General features: G+C 32.2%; 5 protein-coding genes across 8 annotated transcripts; 3 read left to right on the top strand and 2 right to left on the bottom strand.

Moving 5' to 3' along the window:
- Positions 1-484: 484 nt before the first annotated feature.
- LOC107365618 (troponin I 4) lies at positions 485-2,349 on the top strand. The gene is made up of 8 exons (XM_015933154.3): positions 485-669; positions 751-861; positions 1,014-1,137; positions 1,348-1,448; positions 1,506-1,549; positions 1,626-1,667; positions 1,743-1,875; positions 2,185-2,349. Exons 1-8 carry the CDS (start codon positions 667-669, stop codon positions 2,203-2,205), a joined length of 579 nt encoding a protein of 192 aa, XP_015788640.1. The 5' UTR covers positions 485-666; the 3' UTR covers positions 2,206-2,349.
- Positions 2,350-3,449: 1,100 nt separating this feature from the next.
- On the top strand, positions 3,450-5,697 carry LOC107365608 (stearoyl-CoA desaturase 5). Its single transcript, XM_015933144.3, has 4 exons — positions 3,450-4,080; positions 4,371-4,501; positions 4,603-4,808; positions 4,880-5,697. The coding sequence occupies exons 1-4, from the start codon at positions 3,765-3,767 to the stop codon at positions 5,316-5,318; spliced, it is 1,092 nt and encodes a 363-aa protein (XP_015788630.2). The 5' UTR covers positions 3,450-3,764; the 3' UTR covers positions 5,319-5,697.
- Positions 5,698-6,211: 514 nt separating this feature from the next.
- On the bottom strand, positions 6,212-10,366 carry Hira (histone cell cycle regulator-like protein). Its single transcript, XM_015930152.3, has 5 exons — positions 10,107-10,366; positions 9,903-9,965; positions 8,663-9,756; positions 7,088-8,595; positions 6,212-6,947 (listed from the first exon to the last, which is right to left on the bottom strand). Exons 1-5 carry the CDS (start codon positions 10,141-10,143, stop codon positions 6,560-6,562), a joined length of 3,090 nt encoding a protein of 1,029 aa, XP_015785638.1. The 5' UTR covers positions 10,144-10,366; the 3' UTR covers positions 6,212-6,559.
- A 989-nt stretch (positions 10,367-11,355) lies between these two features.
- Akt (AKT serine/threonine protein kinase) lies at positions 11,356-17,948 on the top strand. Of its 4 annotated transcripts, none has more exons than XM_015930183.3 (6): positions 11,356-11,505; positions 11,863-12,254; positions 13,158-13,355; positions 15,894-16,085; positions 16,696-17,127; positions 17,425-17,948. In XM_015930183.3, exons 1-6 carry the CDS (start codon positions 11,448-11,450, stop codon positions 17,608-17,610), a joined length of 1,458 nt encoding a protein of 485 aa, XP_015785669.1. In that variant the 5' UTR covers positions 11,356-11,447; the 3' UTR covers positions 17,611-17,948. The 4 variants fall into 4 exon arrangements, with proteins under 4 accessions (XP_015785669.1, XP_015785662.1, XP_089123937.1 ...); XM_015930176.3 differs by having other exon boundaries at positions 11,863-12,257; XM_089267811.1 differs by lacking the exon at positions 15,894-16,085.
- A 1,775-nt stretch (positions 17,949-19,723) lies between these two features.
- LOC107363027 (mite allergen Lep d 7) lies at positions 19,724-20,818 on the bottom strand. The gene is made up of 2 exons (XM_015930195.3): positions 20,490-20,818; positions 19,724-20,414 (listed from the first exon to the last, which is right to left on the bottom strand). The coding sequence occupies exons 1-2, from the start codon at positions 20,760-20,762 to the stop codon at positions 20,043-20,045; spliced, it is 645 nt and encodes a 214-aa protein (XP_015785681.1). The 5' UTR covers positions 20,763-20,818; the 3' UTR covers positions 19,724-20,042.
- Between the last annotated feature and the right edge of the window lie 1,223 nt (positions 20,819-22,041).

The following is a 22,041-nucleotide window of genomic DNA, read 5'->3' as shown; positions in this document are numbered from 1 at the left end:
TGCGTAGTCTATTGAGTGAAAATTTTCAGATTAATTCAGCAAAACATGATGATGATGAAGATAATGATTGGAAACATGGAAAGTAATTGGAGATTATTATAAATCTATGTAAAAATCAGAGTCTCTCTGTTTTGTCTCCTTAGTTAATATTTTTTCATCTTCTTCTTCAACTAACTTTCTTTCTTCTTTTGTCAATTGATGGTTTGTTGCCAAAAAATTTATGATTGCAATTTGATAAGTTTGTAAATCTTGCAATTCACAATTCCTTAGCCCATTCTGACAAAACCAATATCAATATTAACTTGGTTAGGTTTAAAAGTAGACCAGAATAATTTTCAAGAAAAGGATGAGTAGAGGAAGGAGCTTGAGGAAGAGAGATGAGGAAGACAAAGATGAATATTAAGACAAAGAAGAAGATATAAGATGAGATGATGAAAAAAGGGGGATAAATAGAGACTTGAGGATGAAAAGTTAATCCAAAAATGAGCTGAGAATAGATTATTGTTCAAACAGAAGTCAAATAACATCTTTCATCAATCAATTTAACCACATCTTTACTTGTTCTCATCCCTTCCTCTTGGCTTTACTTGTCATCCGCCATCATTTATTTTAAATTAAAAGAAACAATTTAATTATTATTTTGATAGTTTCCAAGTTACACTAATCATGGTAGGTGAAGAACAACACAGCCAACTGACCATTTTACCAACAGCTCAGTGAATAAATTCAATCTTTTTTACACCATTTCAGGATGATCGTGAAAAGAGGAAAGCAGAGGTTCGAGCTCGTCTTGAACAAGCCGCAGCAGCAACCAAAAAGAAGAAGGGTTTCATGACTCCAGCTCGTAAAAAGCGACTTCGGGTAAGTAAATCGACAGTCCATTAATCAAGCTATTTTACATAATCTCAAAGGTCCTTATGACAACTTGACGACAGTCTATTGTTTGACCAAAATTTTGAAACAAAATCAAACATTTACTTTATTTCATTGTTTTATGAATGGATGTTGATTAGGCTTTGTTGAGGAAGAAAGCTGCCGAAGAGTTGAAACGTGAACAGGAGAGGCGAGCAGAGGAACGAAGACGAGCCATTCGATCAAGATGTGGACAACCTCATGACTTGGAGGAGGCAAATGAAGGTTTGAGTTGCTTGCTATTCATTGACAAACATCTACCTAAATAACTAGCTAACCACATAATTGATAGACCTTTAGTCGGATATCAACTGAAAAAATAGTCTTGATTGAAGCACTCTTTGTCCAACTTATCAGACCAGCTTTGTTTACATTCTGGTTCATTTTCCCAAAGAGTAATTTTGCTAATCTTTCCTTGATTTTATCATTGTGAAGCTGAATTAACACAAATTGTTAAGGAATATTACAAACGAGTTGCCAAAATTGAAGATGAAAAGTACGATCTTGAATACGATGTTAACAAGAAGGAGTTCGAGGTAAGGTTGACCATTATTGTTGTCCGTGTTCAATAACTATTATTTCATTCTTAAAAGATTCGAGAGCTTGCTGCCAAAGTAAATGATATCGCAGGACGATTGTAAGTCATTTTTAAATCATATTTTAGTTCCAAGTTTATCCATACTAATCAATCTTTCAATTAATCTTTCAAATAGCATCAAACCACCATTAAAGAAGGTCTCCAAAACAGCTCAACAGTAAGTTAACGGTTGATGAAGGTAGAGTTTTTTGATTGTGAATTTATCCAACTCTTTCCTTTAATCATCCATTAGAATGGAGAAGATCCGTATGTTTACAGCCAAAGTATCTCAAATGGATTACCGATCTGGATTAAAACAGGTCAAGAAATACGATTTTGACGATAAAGCAGCCAAAAAAGAGGAATCTTCCAAGGAACCAGCTTCTGTAAGTTTGTCAACCAGATTAACATAAATTTGAAAAGATCTTTCTACTTGACCTTCCAGTTTGATCAAATTTTAAAAGATATATTGATGAATAAGTAACTGCTTGTCATGATGAAAAATCTATTGGAAATAGATTCTTAGCTCTGAGAAAGAGTAACTTTTTGAAAATCATCCAAACTGGATACAAGCCATTATTAACGATTGTCACCCATTATAATCATTTAACACATTCTCTTTTTTTGATTTCATTCTTTGATGTTAATTTGTCAAAAATCAACATTCTAATTAATCTTTTTTTCCGTCTAATTAGCGAGAGAAATCCGAGGCTTGAATTGTTTACCAGAGTGGAGGAGGGGAATAAGGATCAATTCACCAATCAAACATGCAACAGTGAAATTTGAACACAATAACAGGGAGAGAGAAAATGTAAATCAGTTGATTGTTTTGTCGAATAAAATATTAATCAAAATAAAAATGTCACCACCAAATTGATCCACTTGAATTGTTTTTGTTTAGTACAACAGAAACTGCATTAGATTTATACCAATCACTAAATCAAACACTGGTTTAAAATATCACAAAACCATCAAGATAGTCAATGCCAATGAGTAATCTCATACTTTAACAATTAACAGTGTAATGAAGGATCACTATAATTAATAAAATCAAACTTAATAAGAAACAATAGAGTCTATTGACTGTTTTAATTTACAGTATAAACAATATTCTGTATGCTACAAAAACATAACAATAAATTTCTTAATCCGTATTAACCTTAATCGTTATTAGATGGCAGCTCTAGTAATGCAATTTTTTAGCAATTAAAAAGCGATCGTAATTGGTAGAAAGAAGTTAACTAGAAAGTTAACAATTAATGTGATAATTTACTGGTATGATTTGAATTGGACTGCAAATTTGTAAATAATCAAAGTCCTGATGATATCGAAAAACATTTTCAGCATAAATGACTGATTTACAAATGCAAATGAATGGCAATTATCGCATGATAAATCAAACAACATTAATTAATGAAGGATATAACAATTTATATTTGTGAAAGAATCTAAAATCAGATCAAATCTGTTGAAAGATTGGACGTTAATTAATTTCAAAATATCTATATTAAATGAATCTTGACATTGAACATCAAACAATCAATTCAATCTAAAAGCGAGAGTGAAATAACTTGCATGTTTTTGAAAAAACGTTTGTTTAAGTGACAAATAGAGAATGAAAAAGTGAGATAATTACTGAAGGATAGATGGAGAGTTTAATTGTTGAATGGAAACGGAAGGTGATTGGGTAAAGCAGCATAATTCAAAGAACCCAAAAAATGGAACCAAAATTGTCAATTAGATTAGAGTAAAAACCCGAAAAAAAAGGCAAAAATAGGTTTGCTTAATGCAACATTGACAATAATAAAAGCGTATTTACAACCAAAAGGAAACAGTTGGAAGCATGAAATTCACTTTTGACTGAATCAGTGAACACCGGAAAATTAATAGTTAACAATTAATCAAACAGCCAAGGTAATTGTAGCACGAAAAAAAGTGACTTTAAGAAATATCCTTTTTGTTGTTGTTTTTTGATTTACATTTATAATCTCACCTTGACTAAAACCTTTGGTTTAGTAGTTAACTCTACTTTGATCAAGTATAATATACAACTTACTGATCAAGGAATGTCAACAATGCCCTCTGTTTAATTCAATTTTGATTTCAACAGGATAGTTGATTTTAATTTCATGTCTATTTGGTGTCAATCCAAATTGTTACACATACATAGAGTTGACTCGATAAAGTTCATAGTAAACAAATAATAACCTATTTTTGATCAAATTTATGTGCTACACTCATTTTAATTGAAACGATTAGCTAATTGGAAACAAACATGGCTCCTAATATTAAAGTTGAACCATTTGATGATAATTTCATGAATGTTTCTCCAAATGGTTCACCCAATGGATCACCCAAAGGATCACCCAAAGGATCACCTAAAGTGTCATCTAAAAGTGAACCCAAAGATGGAGTTAAAGTACCAACTAGAAAATCCGTTACATATGTTGAACCGGTTAACCAGGATAATCATAAATATCGTTTACAAATTGTTTGGAGGAATGTTGTTATATTTGCTTTGCTTCATATTGGTGCTATTTATGGATTTTATTTGTGCTTAACTCAAGCTAAATGGACAACTGTTGCCTTTGGTAAGTTTACTTCGTAATTGTTTTATCTTAATATTGTGAGTCCCGAAATTAGTAAACACAGTTATTCATTTAAGCTATTGTTTATTAAGAATTATAAGCAACCCGAATTGAAGGTATACAAGCAATTGGTTAATCAGTAGAAATGATTGAAAAATAGATAAATAACATTTGAATTGAATAATTGGTTCGTACAGTTTGTTAGATTCGACTCGATATTTTTGATCTCATTGTGAAGTGATTCGATAGCAAATGTAATTCAATCTGCTTTATCTTTTTACATTTTTCGGCAGCGTATTTTCTTTATGTGTATAGTGGCCTTGGAATAACCGCTGGTGCTCATCGATTATGGTCTCATCGATCATACAAAGCCAAATGGCCTCTCAGGCTTTTTTTAGCTGTTGCAAACACAATAGCTTTTGAGGTAAACATAAAATTTCTTGTATCAATTGGATTATATTATGTTATTTAATCCATTCTAACATTTCAATGACGATTCTAAACTTGGAATATTTCTTATTATAGAATGATATTTACGAATGGACAAGGGATCATCGAGTTCATCATTTATATTCTGAAACTGATGCTGATCCTCATGATTCACGAAGAGGCTTCTTCTTTGCCCATGTTGGATGGCTATTGTGTCGTAAACACCCATCGGTCATTGAAAAGGGTAAAAAGGTTGACTGCAGCGATGTTCTTAAAGATCCAATAGTCCGTTTCCAAAGAAGGTATGAATCTTGTACTTGAACGTTTCTTCATTATGAAATCCTAATAATTGTTTGCATCGTTTTGCTTCCAGATATTATCTTCCTTTGGTGATTACCTGGTGCTTCATTATTCCAACCATAATTCCCTATTTTGCTTGGAATGAGTCTCTTTGGATAAGTTACTTTGTTTGCAGTATATTCAGATATTGTTTTACTCTTAACATGACTTGGCTGGTTAATAGTGCTGCTCATATGTGGGGTAATCAACCATATGATAAGTCGCACAATGCTCGTGAAAATATTGGAGTTTCCCTTGGAGCAATTGGTGAAGGTTTTCACAACTATCATCATACATTCCCTTACGATTACTCTGCTTCTGAGCTTGGTTGGGAGTTTAATTTAACCAAATTTTTCATTGATTCGTGTGCTGTCCTAGGCCTTGTATATGACAGACGTAAAGTATCTAAAGAAGTTCTAAAGCGAAGGGTCCAAAGAACAGGCGATGGATCGCATCATCATCATCATCATTAATCTTTGATTATTTTGAAGGATACATAGACCAAATCTAGATTCATTATGAAATATGTTTAAGGTCGAAGGATTTTATTAAGTAAAATTTTAAAATTAGATTTATAGGACCAAAAGAAATTTTATATTCGAAATTGATCAAGCAAAGCTTTGGAAAAATCAAAAGTCTTTCGATCGCTAAAGGCCTTAAATCTTGAGATTTTTGAATCTTTGAATCTTTGAGTCAATTTGAAAATCGAATGTTAAAAATTGTATGTTCCAGAGTTATTTTTTTGCCAGACCTAAGCTAAACTTTTACTGTAAACTTTTATCTTTACGAGTGAATTGAATTCATTGATCAAACTGACAATGCAAGTTTCAATAAAGTCATGATTGCACATCAGTTGGTAATTTTTAATCTTAATGATTTCAATAAAAATTGAACAATCCAATGAAGTCTTGAATATCTTTAATATATGTACGTGTTGAGATATTGTGAAATGGGCCTTAATTCATCAACAAAGAATATTGCAATCAATAAATCAACAATTATTGATTCAGCTGACTGTGAGTAAATAGACCAAGCTTAAGAACCATAGCGGAAGCCATCAAAATTCATCAACTTGATGAATGTCAATAAGATTGTTTTTTGTGAAGGTATCTTAATTTATCAGCAAAAGACTATTAGAATATTTGATTTCTCTGCTTATCATAAAGACCCCTCAGTATTATGCTTAGATTTGGTTTGATAAAAACCAATAAATACTGGATGGATCATGGATACTGAATCAATAAATATAGTTGGACTTCAGAACTTTAGTTTCTCAAATCTAAAACTAAACTGATATCAATTTTATTGGCAATGAGCTATTTCTTTTATAATTTTTCATCGAGAAAATCAATTGGAGGTCAAGTGGTTGCCAAAAAGGAAATTTCATTGCAGTATTCATTTTTTTGTAAAAAAAATACATTATTTTTGGTGAAAGGAAAAGAGAAGGGAAAATGAACAGATTTTTTGACATAGTAGAAGAAAATGAAAGAGTAAACACACTCTTGATTGCAATTATTTTAAGACAAATCTCGAATCGTTTCGTACAATTTTCGTAAGATTATAAATGAAAAATTATATTGAAATTATGGTTTAAATGGTTACAATGATTTTTGTTTTGAATTACTTTTTTTATATACTATGTACATATCTACGGTTGAACAATGGGTGTAATGAAATTTGCAATGAGAATTGTTGAGGTGAATGCTTGTTAGCATCAAAGAAATGATGAAGATGAAGCAGATGAAATGAGATCAAGTTGTTGTTTGAATTCAGTGTAGATGCGTTGTAATTTCAAGTTGGAGGTAGTAATGGCAAGAACTTCTCGAAGAAGTTCATGTTTTTCATTTCCTAAGATAGTACTTTCCCAATTACTATCCGATGATGAAAATGGTGGACCTAATAGAAATTGACACAATTCTCTTAAACGAGGTTCAATACCTTCTTCAGTTAAAAATTGAGCTAATGTTATGAGCCATTGTCGATACTCTTTAGATGAACCAAGAATGAGCGATGAAGTCAATTGTTGATCTAAGAAACTGAGAGTGCCAGTCTTCTGAAGATTTGAGTTTGATAAAAAAATATTATGACTCGTTTTGATAAGACTGAAAGAAAGAAATTAAAATAATAAGTTAGATTTTATGTGTGAGCTATAAAGCAAATTTTTGCAAGTTGAAATAATGGAAATAGAAAGACTTGAAAAACTTAATTTTCAGAGCGATTTTATCAATTAAAATTCACTCACCTGTTTTGAGATTGAAGAATTGCAAGTGGATAAGAACTGGATTCAGGCCTCCAAGTTTGCTTGTAGTCGGAGAAGAAGTTGAGAAGATCATTGCCATTTGAAACTAGCGACCAACTTCCAAAAGACAAGTCGAACACAAATGATTTTCCAGAAGAAAGGGTAATCACCGGTGATCCGGTTTCGGTTATTCCAGTATTAACAATGGTTGAATTAGATGGCGTAGACAGAAGTGAATAAATTGATTCATTCTTAACTTTCACTGAATGATTCTCAAAATCCCATAACCACACTGATGCTTTGTTGGTAACAACTAGTAAATAATGTTTATAACAATTTAATCGGCTTGCGGGCGAGTCTAGTGTTAAAGGTGTATGAAGTCTTCTTCCAGTAGTAGTAGAGAAGACGGATAAAGTTAGATCACTACAGGCAACTGCGACTAGATAAGGACAGGCCGATAAACCACATATTTTTGATGATAAAACCATTTCCCAAACTTTATCATTTTCTTGATTTAAGACTCGTACAATACTTAATGCAGAATTGCTGATATTATTTTCAACTTCTACAATTAGATTCTTTTTTGTTCCATCATCCCCGGTTATTTTTACGAGAAGATTTGAGCTTTTGTCAATTTTTAAACTAGATAAAATCGCGGAAACTTTCGACTCGGATCGAAGGGGTCGATTATCGGTTTTTTCTTCGGGACGAGTAGTTGAAGTTGGAGGAGTGGGTGTTTTTGTTATATTTCCGACCCCTGTACGGCCACCTTTCCTTTTGTCAGTCGATAAAGATTTTTTCAATTGACTGGACTGTCCATTGGCTTGTTTTGTCTGATTAGATTCATTTGGTTTATTTAATACTTTCACAGGTTGTGATGATGGTGGATTTGAAAGTTTCACTTTCTTTACAGCTGAAGATGGAGATACATTGCTGGTAGGAGAAATTGGACGCTTCTCTGTCGACTCAGTATTATTTTTGGAAGCAGTATTTGGAGAGGTTAATGAATTAGTAGTTTCATTGTCAACAGAAGGCTCATCTTGTTTAGTCTGATTTGTTTCACCTGAAAGTCTAGGTGCTTTAATAGGTGAAGGACTGGGTAATGGTGCTGTTGAAGAAACTCCTGGTTTAGATGATTGATTGACAAGTGATACAGGTGATTCGCCATCTTTTTCTTCATTTATTTTGATGGGAGTTGATGTATTACCTTCTCGTTTCTCCGAAGGTATGTCAGATGGAGCGTCTGATGATGAAAATGTAGTTGCTGTGAATGATATTGGAGTTTCTTCACAATCAGTTGGTAGCGGTATAAAAATTGGCGTAATCCTTTTACGTCCATTTGGCATTCTTGTCTCAATTTGTTTATCTGTAGGGCCTTTGAGAACTTTGTTCTTATCACAAATACTTAAATTAGATTTAGAGGAAAAATTATTGCTGCCATTTTGCAAAATCAGTGAGTTCGGACTTTTGGAATCCTTATTAGAAATAGACAACTGTTTTTCTTTCTCTTTCTGCAAAAAAAACAAAAGAAATTTTAATATCAATGCATAATAATTAAAAATCTAAAATAGTTTTTACCTTTTTGAGTTGTTTTTCACGTATCTTTAGAATTTCAGGATCTTCAATAAGAAGTGTTTCTTTGGAAGGAGATTGCAGACTTTTTCCATATAATTTTTGAAAATAGGCTGTTTTGGATTCTTGAGAGGATAACTTTCCGATTTCACCCGGCTCAAATCGAATGAATGCTACAGAACCATCCCAGGAGCAACTTAACAGAGAGTAGCCGTCTCTACTCCAAGTCAAGTCAAGTACTGAGCTTTCAAAAAGATCATGAATTACCAAGGTAGGTCGCTTATTTTTGGTACTCCAGACGGAGATTGACTTATCACGACTTCCTAAAGCGATCAATGTATAAAAGTTTGAGGATTCTTCAAGTATATTTGGATTAAATCGGACACAGGTGACAGCTTTGCGGTGACCAACGAAATCTTTTTGCGCTTTCCAGCCATCTCTTTCAATTATTTGAGCAGTTGAGCCTCGGTTATTCATTGCATGAGCTGAAACCAAGAATTGACCATCTGGTGACCAATTTAATCTAAGTACATGAGTTGTACCGCCACAATCACGAAAGGGTTCACTGACAGTAGTTTCTTCTTTCCAATCTTTGGTTCGCCAAACCTTGACTGATTTGTCATCAGATTGTGAAGCGACATATTTACCAATTGGATCCCAGCTGACTCCTTTCACAAATCCGTTGTGTCCATTTAATCTTGCAACAACTTCTGGAAAATTGCGAGCATTCCAAACAATTACATTATTATCAACTGAACCGGATGCAATATATTCGTCTTGAGGTGACCAATTGAGATCAAGAATGTCACCGGAATGTCCTCTTAAAGTAGCAATACATCTCCATTGTTCCACATTACCAGCTCCTCGAAAAATTGAGGATGTCGAAGAGCCTAAATATTTGGAGATTTGCCAGATCATGATGATTTGATCATCTCCAGCAGAAGCTAAAAATTTGCCAGATTGTGACCATCTAACAACATTGACACACGCTAAATGATTGTCCATTTGGCATAATAACTTAGGCACTGAATCATTTTTCTCCAACTTTTCATCAATAATAGGTCCAATGCTCCATAAACAAACTCTCCCAGCATCCCCACCTGGAAAAGTGTAGCGAGAAAAAAGATTAGCAAAAGATATTAAAAAGAGAAATTGGAAAGGCCGCCAACAAGAAAGAAAGACAGAGGAATAGGTAAACCGATTAATTTAGCCGGAGATGTTTCAAATGATTGACTTTAAGACTAACCTTGTCCACCGGTGGCAAATTTAGATCCATCAGGATGTATATCAACAGAAAATATAGGTTGACCTAGAAGTTTAATTGACAAAAAGAGCAATTTGATTTGATAAAATAAAAAAAGAGCGAAAAAGAAGAAAGAGATTAGATCACATGTAAAAAAGCAAAACCCAAACAAACTCAAGTAAATGAATAAAACAAGGATCAACTAACCATCATGATTAACCCAAACGGGCTTGAGGAGTTTCATGTCACTCAATTTATTAAACAAAATTCATACAAACAACTTTAAATGAATTAGATTAATTTTTGAAAAAAAAGTCTTTACAAATAAATTAACTGCCCAATTATGAATTTACAAAATATCAGTCCCGGATTACAAGTCTGATAGCTACTCGATACTAACCCGGAATCCTGTTTCCATTTCAAACTAAAGCTAGTGTAACCAGTAACCGGAGTGACTCCCTCTATAGTTACTTTATTAACCGATTTTTGATGGTTCAAGAAGCGCTCAAATTTGAAATTTGTGTTGACAATTCAGGCCTTTAACATTGCTAAAGGATCTTTTTAATTGTACCCTGAATTATTTTTTACAAAATGTTAAAAACACTGATTATTATTGATGATGATCGTTATTTTTTACTTTTAATTCTTTCGTTTCTTTCGAGTCTCTTTTTCGTAAAATTCTGCGAAGTTTAGACGATTTTTTATCTCCAGGTGGTGTATTTACTGTATTGGTAGTAGTGGTAATAGTGGTAGTAGTGGTAGTAGTGGTAATTGTTGTGGTGGTTGTGGTGGTTGATAATGATGATGATGATAATGGTGAGGTTGTAGGATGAATATTGGATGTGGTTGGAGCTGCTTCGGCTCCTCCATTAACAGATGTCGAACCTTCCAGGGTCCATGTTGAAAAATAAGGCTTCAAGCTTGGCTTTGGTGTAGATGATATGCTTATATCGTCAAACTCTTGACCTGAATCACTAAAATCACCTATATCATCATCATCAAGGAAATCGCTTTCATTTTGAGCCATAACTTGTTCCATATAACCTTTATACTGTTCCTCAGATTCAAAAGCTTCCGTTTCAGGAAGCTTAAATTTCCTAAGAAGGCGGATAAACCTTTGCTTCAAATTGCTTGTTGTTGTTGACATGATGAGTGTAAAGATGATGTATCCGAGCACAGAAAAATATAAGGGTCAGAGGTGTCTTTTCGGTGGATACACTGGTTACTCAAGGTAAGCTTAACATGTAATTTAGATGACTATGGTTAATTAATATCAGGTTAATTAGAATAATTAGTCAGGCGAAAATTTAGTCGACTTGTCTCTCGGTTATCAAATTTTGTTGATTTTGATGTGTGAGATTTTATATAAATGTAGGGCTCCATCTATGAGATGTTTTATTCATCATGATATATGTTTTTTAAAAGGAGCAATTCAGAGAGGCAATTGAGTAAAATAAAAGACATCTGGCTTTAGTGATGAAAAAACAAATTAAATGGTAATTGTTGCAAGGATTCCAAGTCAATCTCAAAATAAGTGACCAACTTACAATGTTAACAAACATTCCAGAGCCAAAATTGATTAAAGAAGGATGGCTTTTGAAAAGAGGTAAATTATATTTACAATTAAAACTGATTTTCTTTCAATTTTCTTTCTATCAATCTACTACCTCCTTCTTTTTCCCTTCATTTTTCTGTTAATATCCCAATTCTAATCTCAATTTCTATTCGTATTTCATACATATATTTTTTTTCTTTATTTCTCTACCTTTCTCTTACCATCTACCTCTTATCCACATTTTTCTTCTTGATTATCTGCTTCGTGATCATCATCGACATCATCTTCACATGATTCGTATCTTGTTCACCATGATCCATTGTGTATCATCTTTTGGCTTCAATTTTTACTCTCATTTTTTATTCTCTAATCTTGTGTATTCTAATCATCTTTAATTTATAAAAAAAGGTGAACATATTCGTAACTGGAGGCCAAGGTATTTCATACTTTATGAGAATGGTGATCTCAAAGGTTTTAAACAAAAACCTGAACTTGGAAAGGAAGCTGGCGAACCATTAAATCGTTTTACTGTGAGAGGTTGTCAGGTGTTTAAAATCGAAAAGTCTAAGCCTTATACCTTTCTATTGAAAGGACTTCATTGGTCTAGTGTTATTGAGAGAACTTTCTGTGCTGACACTGACAATGACAGAAATGAATGGTGCCATGCCATTGAACATGTTGCCTCACTTATAGAGGCTGCTGATGATCAAGACATCTACATGATGGATCTCAAAGAAGATGAGGATATGAGCAGCAAGCTAAATATTAACCGCAACAGTTCAACATCAAAGGGCAAAAAAGTTGTAATTAACTCTTTTAACTTAATTATTCCCCTCATTTTCCTGTCTTTACACTTCAACCTATGATACCGTCTTTTATCCATTATCATTTAACTACCCATTATGTTAGGCCTTTTCAACCCGAAGTTAGCCATTTGTATGACTGAGTGGCTTATCACATACCACCCCCTATAGCCATACTAAGCTTGGGAAGCTCAAATTACAAACATTATATGACATTACCTTTAAGCATTTAAACAAAGGCAGACGATTCCCGAATGTCCACACAATTTCCTGAATTTATAATTTTTAAATTCTCTTTTAATTTAGCATTATATTATCAGAAATTCATGGATCCTGATTCCATTTATCCATTAATCTTTAATCATTACACTTGAATTCATTATTTTCTGAGAGCCCACTGAATAAACCTTGTTTTAGAAATAATAAGCACATGGACCAAGCCCATACAAAAGCAAGTGTTCTTAGTCCTTACCCTATTCTAGAAATAAAACACTTAAATTAACGAAAATTCCAGCTAATTGATGAAAACACTGAGTGTATTTAATACCAACAATTGGTGCATTTCGTAATGATTAGTTAATTATAATGATACATAATTGAGAGCTCATCAAATCAATCTCTTCTTATCCTTTTCTTTTTACCTCTGTCCATTCTTTCTTTCTTTCTTTCTTCAGCTTTCTCTTTCTCTCTGTTTTTTTCTCTCATTATTTCTTATTTTTCTTAATTTCATCTTCCAACTTTTCGTATTTTTTAGCTATTCCTATCTACCTACCTGTTTACCTTTATTGCCTGCCTACCTAACAACCTACCATTTATAATTCCCTTCCGTTATTGTTCCCTTTCATCTTCATCTTTCTAATAATCTTTTGTTCTTTTCTCTCTCCTAATCTTTCAATCTAGAGTCTCGACGATTTTGAGTTCATTAAAGTTCTAGGCAAAGGAACTTTTGGCAAAGTGGTATTGTGCCGGGAGAAAGCAAGTAAAAAGTTGTACGCTATGAAAGTTTTAAAGAAAGAAGCGATCATTGCTAAAAACGAAATAACCCACACATTAACCGAGAATAGCGTCCTCCAACGGACTAATCATCCTTTTTTAATAGTAAGTTGACCACCGCCCTTGTTATGGTTCATTCATTGTTCATTCATCTATAAATCTGTCTAACAAGTGTAACCCAAACATTGAATTTCTGCAATCTCTTGTTATAAAAAGGAAATGATAGTATTATAAAAGCGCTGAAGAATGTGAAAAACTCAGAAGAAAAGCCAAGAAGACAATGGTATTTCTCCAGACAGTTTAAAAAATGTTGAAAATTATTCATCTTGCAAATATGATTAGCATCAAGTTATTCATCTCTTCATCTCTTTCTCTCTCAGACAAAATAATGATAGTTTCTGTCCTAGGTCTGAAAAGACATACGGAAGTACTCTTTCATGATGGAAACAAATAAGTCAACTCAAAGAATGAAATTACCCAGATGCGTCTTGAGCGTTTCTTCAATGAAATGATTGTTTTTTAAAATTGTGAAAAAGAGTCACATTTTTATCAAGTGTTGCAAATCAGTTTTAAGTTAACTTTGTCTGCTCTTCTCAACTCGCCATGTTTTTAATAAGTACACTTATTTTTTTCTTTTTTTTCTTTTCGATTTTCAGTCTTAATCTCTTCACCTTGAAGTTTACTAGTTTCTCCATGAAGACAAAGAACTCAATTCTTTAATCAATCCATTTCAATTTGAGTTTTCACTTTTGAAACTAACTTGTTATCAATAGCTTATTGATATTTCAACTGAATTGATACTTTGTTTTTATTTCTTTGATTTCTGAAACAAATTGCTACAAGCTTTATCAATAATACTTAGCAATTATAATGATTGTTTGGTTTATTAAGCAATTTACTTTTCACTTATATTGATACATTGTTATTATATTGTCATCACATTGAAATGAAAGTACAATGGTAAGGTTATAAGCAGAAAGTGTTCAAAAATATCTTGAAATACTGTTTTTTTTATATTGTAATTGCGGTTAAAAATACAAAAATAACTGCAATTCATCTTTTACTCAACAATAGTTTTACTCAAGCAAATGTAAATCAAAATGAAACTCAATTAATAGTTTAACAACGTGTTTAAATTGATAATATTTGTCCACTTTAAGCTCCATGAAACAAGGTGAAATAATAAGGAAAGACTCGGCTTTTTTCAATTTTGTTCATACTCTGATGAATGATAATGTTGTAAGTCTTTCTTCCTCCTCTTGATCATCATCACTCCCTTTAATAGTCTCACAAAGATCATTACTATTGAAAAATTAATATTCTTGTCGCCCTTTATTTTCCTGATTGTCAAAATAGGGAAATTTAATTGCTAATCTGTTAATACTCTTAAGGTTAATTTATTAGCCATTCAATGTTCATTTGACAAAACATTAACACTTAAACTCTCATTCACACAGTCAATTAGCAACAAAAACCAGTAGCAATCATAATTGTAAATGTTGGTACTTTTCTGGCAACATTAAACATCGGCAAATTATGCAACATTAAACGGTGACAAACAAAACACACCAATAATTTAATCTGACTGATTCAATTCAACTCATTTCTTCCTTTAATCTAACTTCATCTTTCCTAATTTAGATGCATGTCTAACAATTTAACCTTCCTTTCTTCCCTTTCTTCCTGCTTTTCTAAATTTGGTTGAATGCCACAGAAATTGTTATTGTTTACTTGCTTACCTGTTTGTTTTTAATCTCTGTTGTTGTTGTTAAAACCATGCATCCAAGTTGTCTGAATATTTTCATGAGACAAAAATAAACATTGAAGCAAGGTTGGATCATGAATAGTAATAGATTTCAATTAAATAGGAGCAATATTTCATTTTTACCCTTCTAAAACAATTAACTTCATCTTTTTTATTTCTTATCTTCAGTAATCCAGAATAAAAATATTCTAGATGCGTAAATACTCGGTGTATCCCAATGTATCTCTGGTCACTTACCTAACATTCAGGATTTGACGAGGGGTCCATGATCAGGCTCATAACCTTAACTTTCTTAATCATTCTGTGTTTTCAAAACCACTTTGAATATTTTATCTTGAAAAAATGATTTTAATAACTTCATGAATTCATATGATTTCAAGTTCGATGCCCTTAATCAATTAATTTTTGTTAAAATATTTTCAAAACACATTATCAATCTTATTGATATTTTTTCACTTTTCTCATCCGATTTACCTTTAATGATATTTTTTATTCATCATTCCACTTGCATTTATCTGTAACTTTTGCACCAAGATTCTTACCTACTTTTTGATACTAGTTATCATTTCCTCCTAAAGATACATTCAATACATTTTTCTCTGTTTTTCTCAACAGATATCACAATTTTCTCATTGCATTACTTTCGACTAACAGTATTTCAATAACTCAGAAATATTATCTTTCTATTATTTTGTCTTATCTTCACATTCTTTCTATTTATCTGAATTTCTCCATATTTTGATTGATTGATTATTTTTGATGAACATTGAATCAATTGTTTGCTCACTTACACGCTTTATATTTATGTCAACAAAAACAATAACAAAAAATTTACTAATTTATTCGTTTTTTCCCCAATTTTCACTTTTTTTCCTTAGACACTGAAATATTCATTTCAAACTGATCATAGACTATGCTTCGTAATAGAATATGTTAATGGAGGTGAATTGTTTTTCCATCTGTCAAAGGAAAGGATATTTACCGAAGATAGAACAAGATTTTATGCCAGTGAGATACTTCTAGCTCTCGATTATCTTCATTCACGATCAATCATATACAGAGACTTAAAGGTAAACAAAATGGTTATCTTCATGTTCATAGTATTCTTCACCGTCATACATCTCATTCATCTCTCATTTTCCCCTGCAAGCTTTCTCCCCATGTTTTATCATTTCTCTTTCTCTAATTTTCCTTCTCTCTTCATTATTATCACTGTGTATCTAACATTTTAACACATTGTTTCTGTTTACAACTTTTTTTTCTCTTCTGTTTGCCCGCTCTTATTACTATCACTCTCTCTCTCTCGCTCTTTGTCTCTATCTTTCCCTGTTTTTCCTTGCCTATGTCATCATGCCAATCATCATCATCATCATCATCATTCTCTGTCAATATTCACAAATTTGCCAATACACATCATCCATTTCATCATAAGCTTTTCATAAATTCTTGGCTCTCAAAACACAATAACAACACGCTATTCATTGTCTCACTTATTTTCCCCTTATTTTTGCTTTACTTTTCTAATATTTTCTAAATCCTGTCTCTTCATCATCATCATCATCATCATTTTTCTCCTTTCAATTGTCGTCATCTTGCTGAATCTTTTTGATCATCACATTTACTTATCTTCAATCAATAGATTAATCTTCTCTTTTCTTTTTATCACATTACTTCATTTAGCTTGAAAATTTATTGTTGGATCGAGATGGTCATATTAAGATTGCCGATTTTGGCCTTTGTAAGGAAGACATTAATTGGGGTGTAACGACAAAAACATTCTGCGGAACACCAGAATACTTGGCCCCAGAAATTCTTGAAGACACTGATTATGGCCGTGCCGTTGATTGGTGGGGCTTAGGTGTCGTTACATATGAAATGATGTGTGGTCGGTTACCTTTTTACGACCGAGATCATGATGTCCTGTTTGAACTTATTTTAATGGAGGAAATTAAATTCCCTCGAAATCTTTCAGTTGAAGCTAAAAGTCTTCTAGCAGGCTTACTCAATAAAGATCCTAAAAAACGTCTCGGTGGTGGACCAAATGATGCAAAAGAAATCATGGTTCATGCATTTTTTTCCGGAATCAATTGGGAAGATGTCCTTGCAAAAAAGGTATGATGAAAATAAAAGCAAAATGGGCAATAACATGAACTCAGGAGAAAGAAATGAAAAGAGAAGAAGAGAGAGTGATGAAAGATGAAAAAAAAGATAATAAAATAACAATTCTATAAAACCAGTTAATAATCATAGACATTATCATCAACCTATGAAATTATAATAAATACATGCATTATCACTGAGTCAAGTTAACTTGCTCTCTAGTCAGCATTCCTTTGCCTGTCTATCATCCATAATTGAAAAAAATATAACATTGAATCCTAATAACTTCTTGTTTACTATCTTTTTCAGGTTATTCCTCCATTCAAACCAGCTGTTACTTCTGAAACTGATACCAGATACTTCGACTCTGAATTTACTGGGGAATCAGTTAAATTAACACCTCCAGGTCCTAACAATTTAAATTCCATATCGGAAGAGGAAGAATTGCCTTATTTCCAACAATTCTCCTACCATGGCAGCGCAGGAGCTTGTTAACAATGTACGATCACGGGCCAAGGTTGGGCTTAACAATCCTTTTAAAAACGAACCAGCGTAACACAAGCAAAATTTATATACAAAAACTTTACCCTTTTCTTCCACCAATCACACTGTTAATTACTTATAACGTGATATAATATTAATATACACACACGTACACTCAATCAACATCCGATTAACATGGTAAACAAATTATGCTGTATGAGATTGGTTGAATAGTTGAAAATCCTCTTTTTTTCCTTCTTTTTTTTGTCCATCCATTTGAGTTTACTGCGGAAAAAATTCAAATTGTTATAAAGTAAGCTCATCTCATTGCTTTTTTTTAACTTTACAAATGTTACTCTGTGTGTATCAACTTATTTTGAGATTCACGTTGCATGTTAACATGCAGTTGACTAATGGCTTGGATTTAACAATCAATTTAGCAATCAATTGATTTTTCAACCTGAAATTTGAACCTTTATCCGGTTTTGATTTACCTTTTTTCATATATATATACATATTATTTATCATTGATAATTACTGTTACGACTACAACAACGATGATTATAACTAGTGATAGTAACAGCAAATGAATGCAACAACACTCATAATTATGATTGTTATTTGAAGCAAAATGAAAGTGTTAGTTTGATTTGAATTATAAATTTTAATTTGCTCTCCTTAACTAGGTAAGTCAATTTGGTTGGCAATTTTAATATTGAGTGTGACAATCAAAAGGTTGATCGAGAATCACAATAATACTAATTGAAAGAGAGAAACCATTTTAGATCATCTTTTTTTAAACACTTTTTTTAATCACAATTTTCAATAGACAACTCAAACTGAACAGTTTAACACACAAAAGTATGTACAATGTATCTTTTGCTTCTCTTAATTGTAAATAATATATATTACTATTAAATCTTACCGTGTTTCCGCACATTCTAGCACCGAGCTTGTTAATGAGTGAGTTCACTTTTAAGCTCTGTTGACACTCATAATTTAGCACTGTGGCTTAAAAATGAACTTAAAACTGGTTTTTATTACATTGGATACATATCTTTTTGTTATCGATTCTTGCTTTTTTTAATCATTTTTAAGACACAGAGCTAAATTATGAGTGTCAACATGACTTAAGAAGTGAAAATTTTCACTATTAAGCCCGGTGCTAGAATGTGCGGAAACACGGTAATTGTCTGGTTAAGGCCTTGCTTTTTGCTGCAAAAACAAATACCATTTATCAATGTTTTTTTAACATTTCGCATTTTTACCTTTTAATCTCTATTATCTGTTCCACAATATTTGATTATTATTTATACCCATTTATAGAAAATTAATTGTTAATTTCAATGTTAATACTGATCAATCTTTTTCTTCTGTTTATCCATTTATTATATTTTTAGTTGTCAAATTGTCCAACATGACAACAGGTCAAATCTAGTACGATTTGAACTGGTTTTGTGCTTAATTATTAACTGTGATTGGTGGAATCTGCTGATTACCAATTAACACACAATTTAAAAGGATTTCAAGTCTAATCTTGCTCCGTGATCCATCGACATCTATAATTTTTATCCCTCTCGATAAACAACCGATTGGGTTGAGAGTTCAACCTTTTTTTATGTGTTATCTAGTGGATTTAAATTACAATTTACTAAGACAATTTTGTTCACTATTACCCTTTTAATTTAGGTGACAACGAATGTTTTATTATTATCAATATTATCACCTAAATTGTCACAATTCAATTGGTAAGTTGAGCAGGAAAAAAACCAACTTATATAATATACACTTGTAAACAAACAATGGGCACAACATTTAATTATGTAAAATAATTGCCATCTAATTGTATGGTCTTTCACACCATTGAATAAATAAACGACAATTTAATCTTTCTTTTAAATCTATTAGTTGCCTTCTTGGGCGATCAACTGATTTCAAGATTTCATGCTTAACCCAATTTCAAGTTTACCGTTTTCACTTTTCAAATGGCTAAAACAATCTGTTGATAGTCAACCAGTTGGTTTATTCCGTATGTTTGATTGTTAATAATTTACCTTGAATTTTTTCATTCCTGTTCACTTGTTGTTTTTCTTGTTTGCCAAATCATTTTGTATTAGCTGGTTGATTGAAATTTACCAACAGTTTAATCATGAACGTCATTTGTCATGAGTTTTTTTCGTCACAATTCTTTTAAATTATAATGTAAAGATTTGATTAACTTGATAATAGATTAGGTTACTATTTTAACTGTAATAAACAAAATAAGAGGGAATCATTTCCATGTAAAATTGGTCGTCGAGTAAAAGATTGTAAAATGAAAGACTTGATCAGGTTTCTCATTAGGTCCATTGGTTATGATGTATTTACATTAGCATCTGTGTTAAGATGAATGCTGTTGAGTCTCACCAAATGAACCTGCTGAACGGATTTCCTAATGGTTTATCTTAATACTCTTGGGGAATGGTGATGACTAGTCCATCGATTGTATGTTCAATGGTGATGTTCAATATTTTGGCGATAATCCTTTCCAAGACGTCAGCTGTGATTGTTGTCATTTTTTCAACGATCGGGTTGAATGGACCCAATCCTTTAACTACAGTTACCACACCACTAAAGGAGTCAATGTGGACTGCTTCAGGTGTAAGGGTTCCTTTGGCAGGATTGTATTGAGCTCGGACTGTCAAGTCAATTCGGGCGATGGTGGAGGTTGCGGTAACTCTCATGGCTCCCTTCATTGGTAGATTAACAACAAAACTTGAATTAGCCCGAATATTGGTCAAAGTGAATGATGTGTTCACGTAGATGATTCCAGATTCCTGAAAATTTGAAAGGTACAAAAAAGGAGTTTATTATTCATTTGCACAAATCATCTTCTGGTAAATGAAATTTACCTCGACTCCTCTGATGTGAGCTTCTCCGCGTCTCGAGATATTTTGAATGCCAAGGATAGCCACATCTTGAATGGTTAATAGTCCAAATGGTCCTACTTTATGTTTACCAGGAATACTGATGGCACCTTGTTCATGTATCTTTTTAACAGCGATGGTCAGAATGGAGTCGACAAACTCATTTGGATCTTGTTCGTCATCTTCGGGAACATGAGAAGCTAGGGAAGAACAGATGAGACCTAAAAAGAGGACAGATAAAGAGAATGTCTTAATCATGGTTGTTAAACGTTTAATAATGGTTTAAATTAATTATGCACCAAATGTAATAATTAAAACAAAAGTGACTGTGTTTCTGATGAGATCACTTTTTTATACCATTGATTAAGCTCTGATAATCATCTTCAATTTGATGACCTAATCGATTTGATATGCTTTGTTATATTATCTTTGATGATAAAAATAGTAAAATAATCAAATGTGATTTTCAAAAATCGGGTAAATCTTGAAATATCTTTAGCTCAGTTAAAGCTATGTCAATGTCACTGACCACCCAATGTTCATCATTTAAAGCCTGATTCAAAATTATCAGTAAATTATAAAGTCTAGCATTAATCAATGTACTAATTAGTTGACCAATTGATAGCGAAGCATTGAATTAACCATCACTATCGGAATTGTGAAAGAGATAGAAGATTCAAAATGATGTGGCTTAAACAAATCACGAGATTATGATATGTTTTTTGAAAGCATTGTTTTACCTCTATTATGCCATTTGCTTAGAAAAATCGTCCTTTTCGATTCACTGCCAGTTCTGGTATTGTTTTCATTATCAAAGCATGAGGAGGTTGATTAAATGGTAAAATTATTGTCCAATGCTTGAAAATTTAGATTCCTTTCCATTGTTTCGTCGAGAATACAGATAGTAATCAGAAAATTATAATCCAAGCTCGATTTGATGCGGTTTGATGAAAAGCTGAATGAGACGAAGTGGAATCACAGGTATAATAAAAAAACAGGTTCAAGCAATGATTGTATAAATTCTTGAATTTATTCTAGACTTTAGCTTAAAAGAAGCTACTCATGAAAGAGTTGTCTGGAGAAACCTATTAAGCGATGACGATTCAACCAGATGTTCAATAACTGCAATTTTTGATGGTCTTTAACCATTAAAGTTTAATATGAATAAAATCATCATAAATACTTCGTAATCACACAAATCATAAACTTTTTTTAACAGAGACATCGAGGGCTCAGTTGAGCAATTCACTAATAAAACGATTAAAAATTAATAAAATTACAATTGAAATTGTAATACGAATGTTTATTTGAATGTTTATGAAAAAATCAAGTATAGCTAGCTCAAGAAATAAAAGATGGCACTACTATAGTTACTAACTTGTATGAATTTCATGGACAAGGTGGAAGATAATAAATTACAGTTAGATTATCAGTAAAATAATAATATAACTAAACTCCTGACCTTTAATTTATCATAGATTCTGAGAAAAACAATTAATTCGTTCGAAATAAGAAAACACAATAGATTATTAACTAA

This window comes from Tetranychus urticae, chromosome 2 (genome assembly GCF_039701765.1).
Source record: "Tetranychus urticae isolate SD_2017Ah chromosome 2, NJAU_TeUrti_SD_1.0, whole genome shotgun sequence".
Lineage (NCBI taxonomy): Eukaryota > Metazoa > Arthropoda > Arachnida > Trombidiformes > Tetranychidae > Tetranychus > Tetranychus urticae.
Note: the sequence above shows the minus strand (reverse complement) of the source record. Positions and strands in the feature narration are given on the sequence as shown.

Bases quoted from the DNA above. Each gene is read 5' to 3' on its own strand.
- LOC107365618 (XM_015933154.3), top strand. The intron at 1,138-1,347 runs GTTTGAGTTGCT...ATCATTGTGAAG, and splicing joins CTTGGAGGAGGCAAATGAAG to CTGAATTAACACAAATTGTT. The intron at 1,668-1,742 runs GTAAGTTAACGG...ATCATCCATTAG, and splicing joins GTCTCCAAAACAGCTCAACA to AATGGAGAAGATCCGTATGT.
- LOC107365608 (XM_015933144.3), top strand. From the start codon at position 3,765: ATGGCTCCTAATATTAAAGTTGAACCATTTGATGATAATTTCATGAAT. The intron at 4,081-4,370 runs GTAAGTTTACTT...ATTTTTCGGCAG, and splicing joins ATGGACAACTGTTGCCTTTG to CGTATTTTCTTTATGTGTAT. The intron at 4,809-4,879 runs GTATGAATCTTG...TTTTGCTTCCAG, and splicing joins ATAGTCCGTTTCCAAAGAAG to ATATTATCTTCCTTTGGTGA.
- Hira (XM_015930152.3), bottom strand. From the start codon at position 10,143: ATGAAACTCCTCAAGCCCGTTTGGGTTAATCATGATG. The intron at 9,966-10,106 runs GTTAGTTGATCC...TTAAACTTCTAG, and splicing joins CGTTTGGGTTAATCATGATG to GTCAACCTATATTTTCTGTT. The intron at 9,757-9,902 runs GTTAGTCTTAAA...ACACTTTTCCAG, and splicing joins ATTTGCCACCGGTGGACAAG to GTGGGGATGCTGGGAGAGTT.
- Akt (XM_015930176.3), top strand. From the start codon at position 11,448: ATGTTAACAAACATTCCAGAGCCAAAATTGATTAAAGAAGGATGGCTT. The intron at 13,356-15,893 runs GTAAGTTGACCA...TTTTTTCCTTAG, and splicing joins CTAATCATCCTTTTTTAATA to ACACTGAAATATTCATTTCA. The intron at 17,128-17,424 runs GTATGATGAAAA...TATCTTTTTCAG, and splicing joins AAGATGTCCTTGCAAAAAAG to GTTATTCCTCCATTCAAACC.
- LOC107363027 (XM_015930195.3), bottom strand. From the start codon at position 20,762: ATGATTAAGACATTCTCTTTATCTGTCCTCTTTTTAGGTCTCATCTGT. The intron at 20,415-20,489 runs GTAAATTTCATT...TCAAATTTTCAG, and splicing joins CTCACATCAGAGGAGTCGAG to GAATCTGGAATCATCTACGT.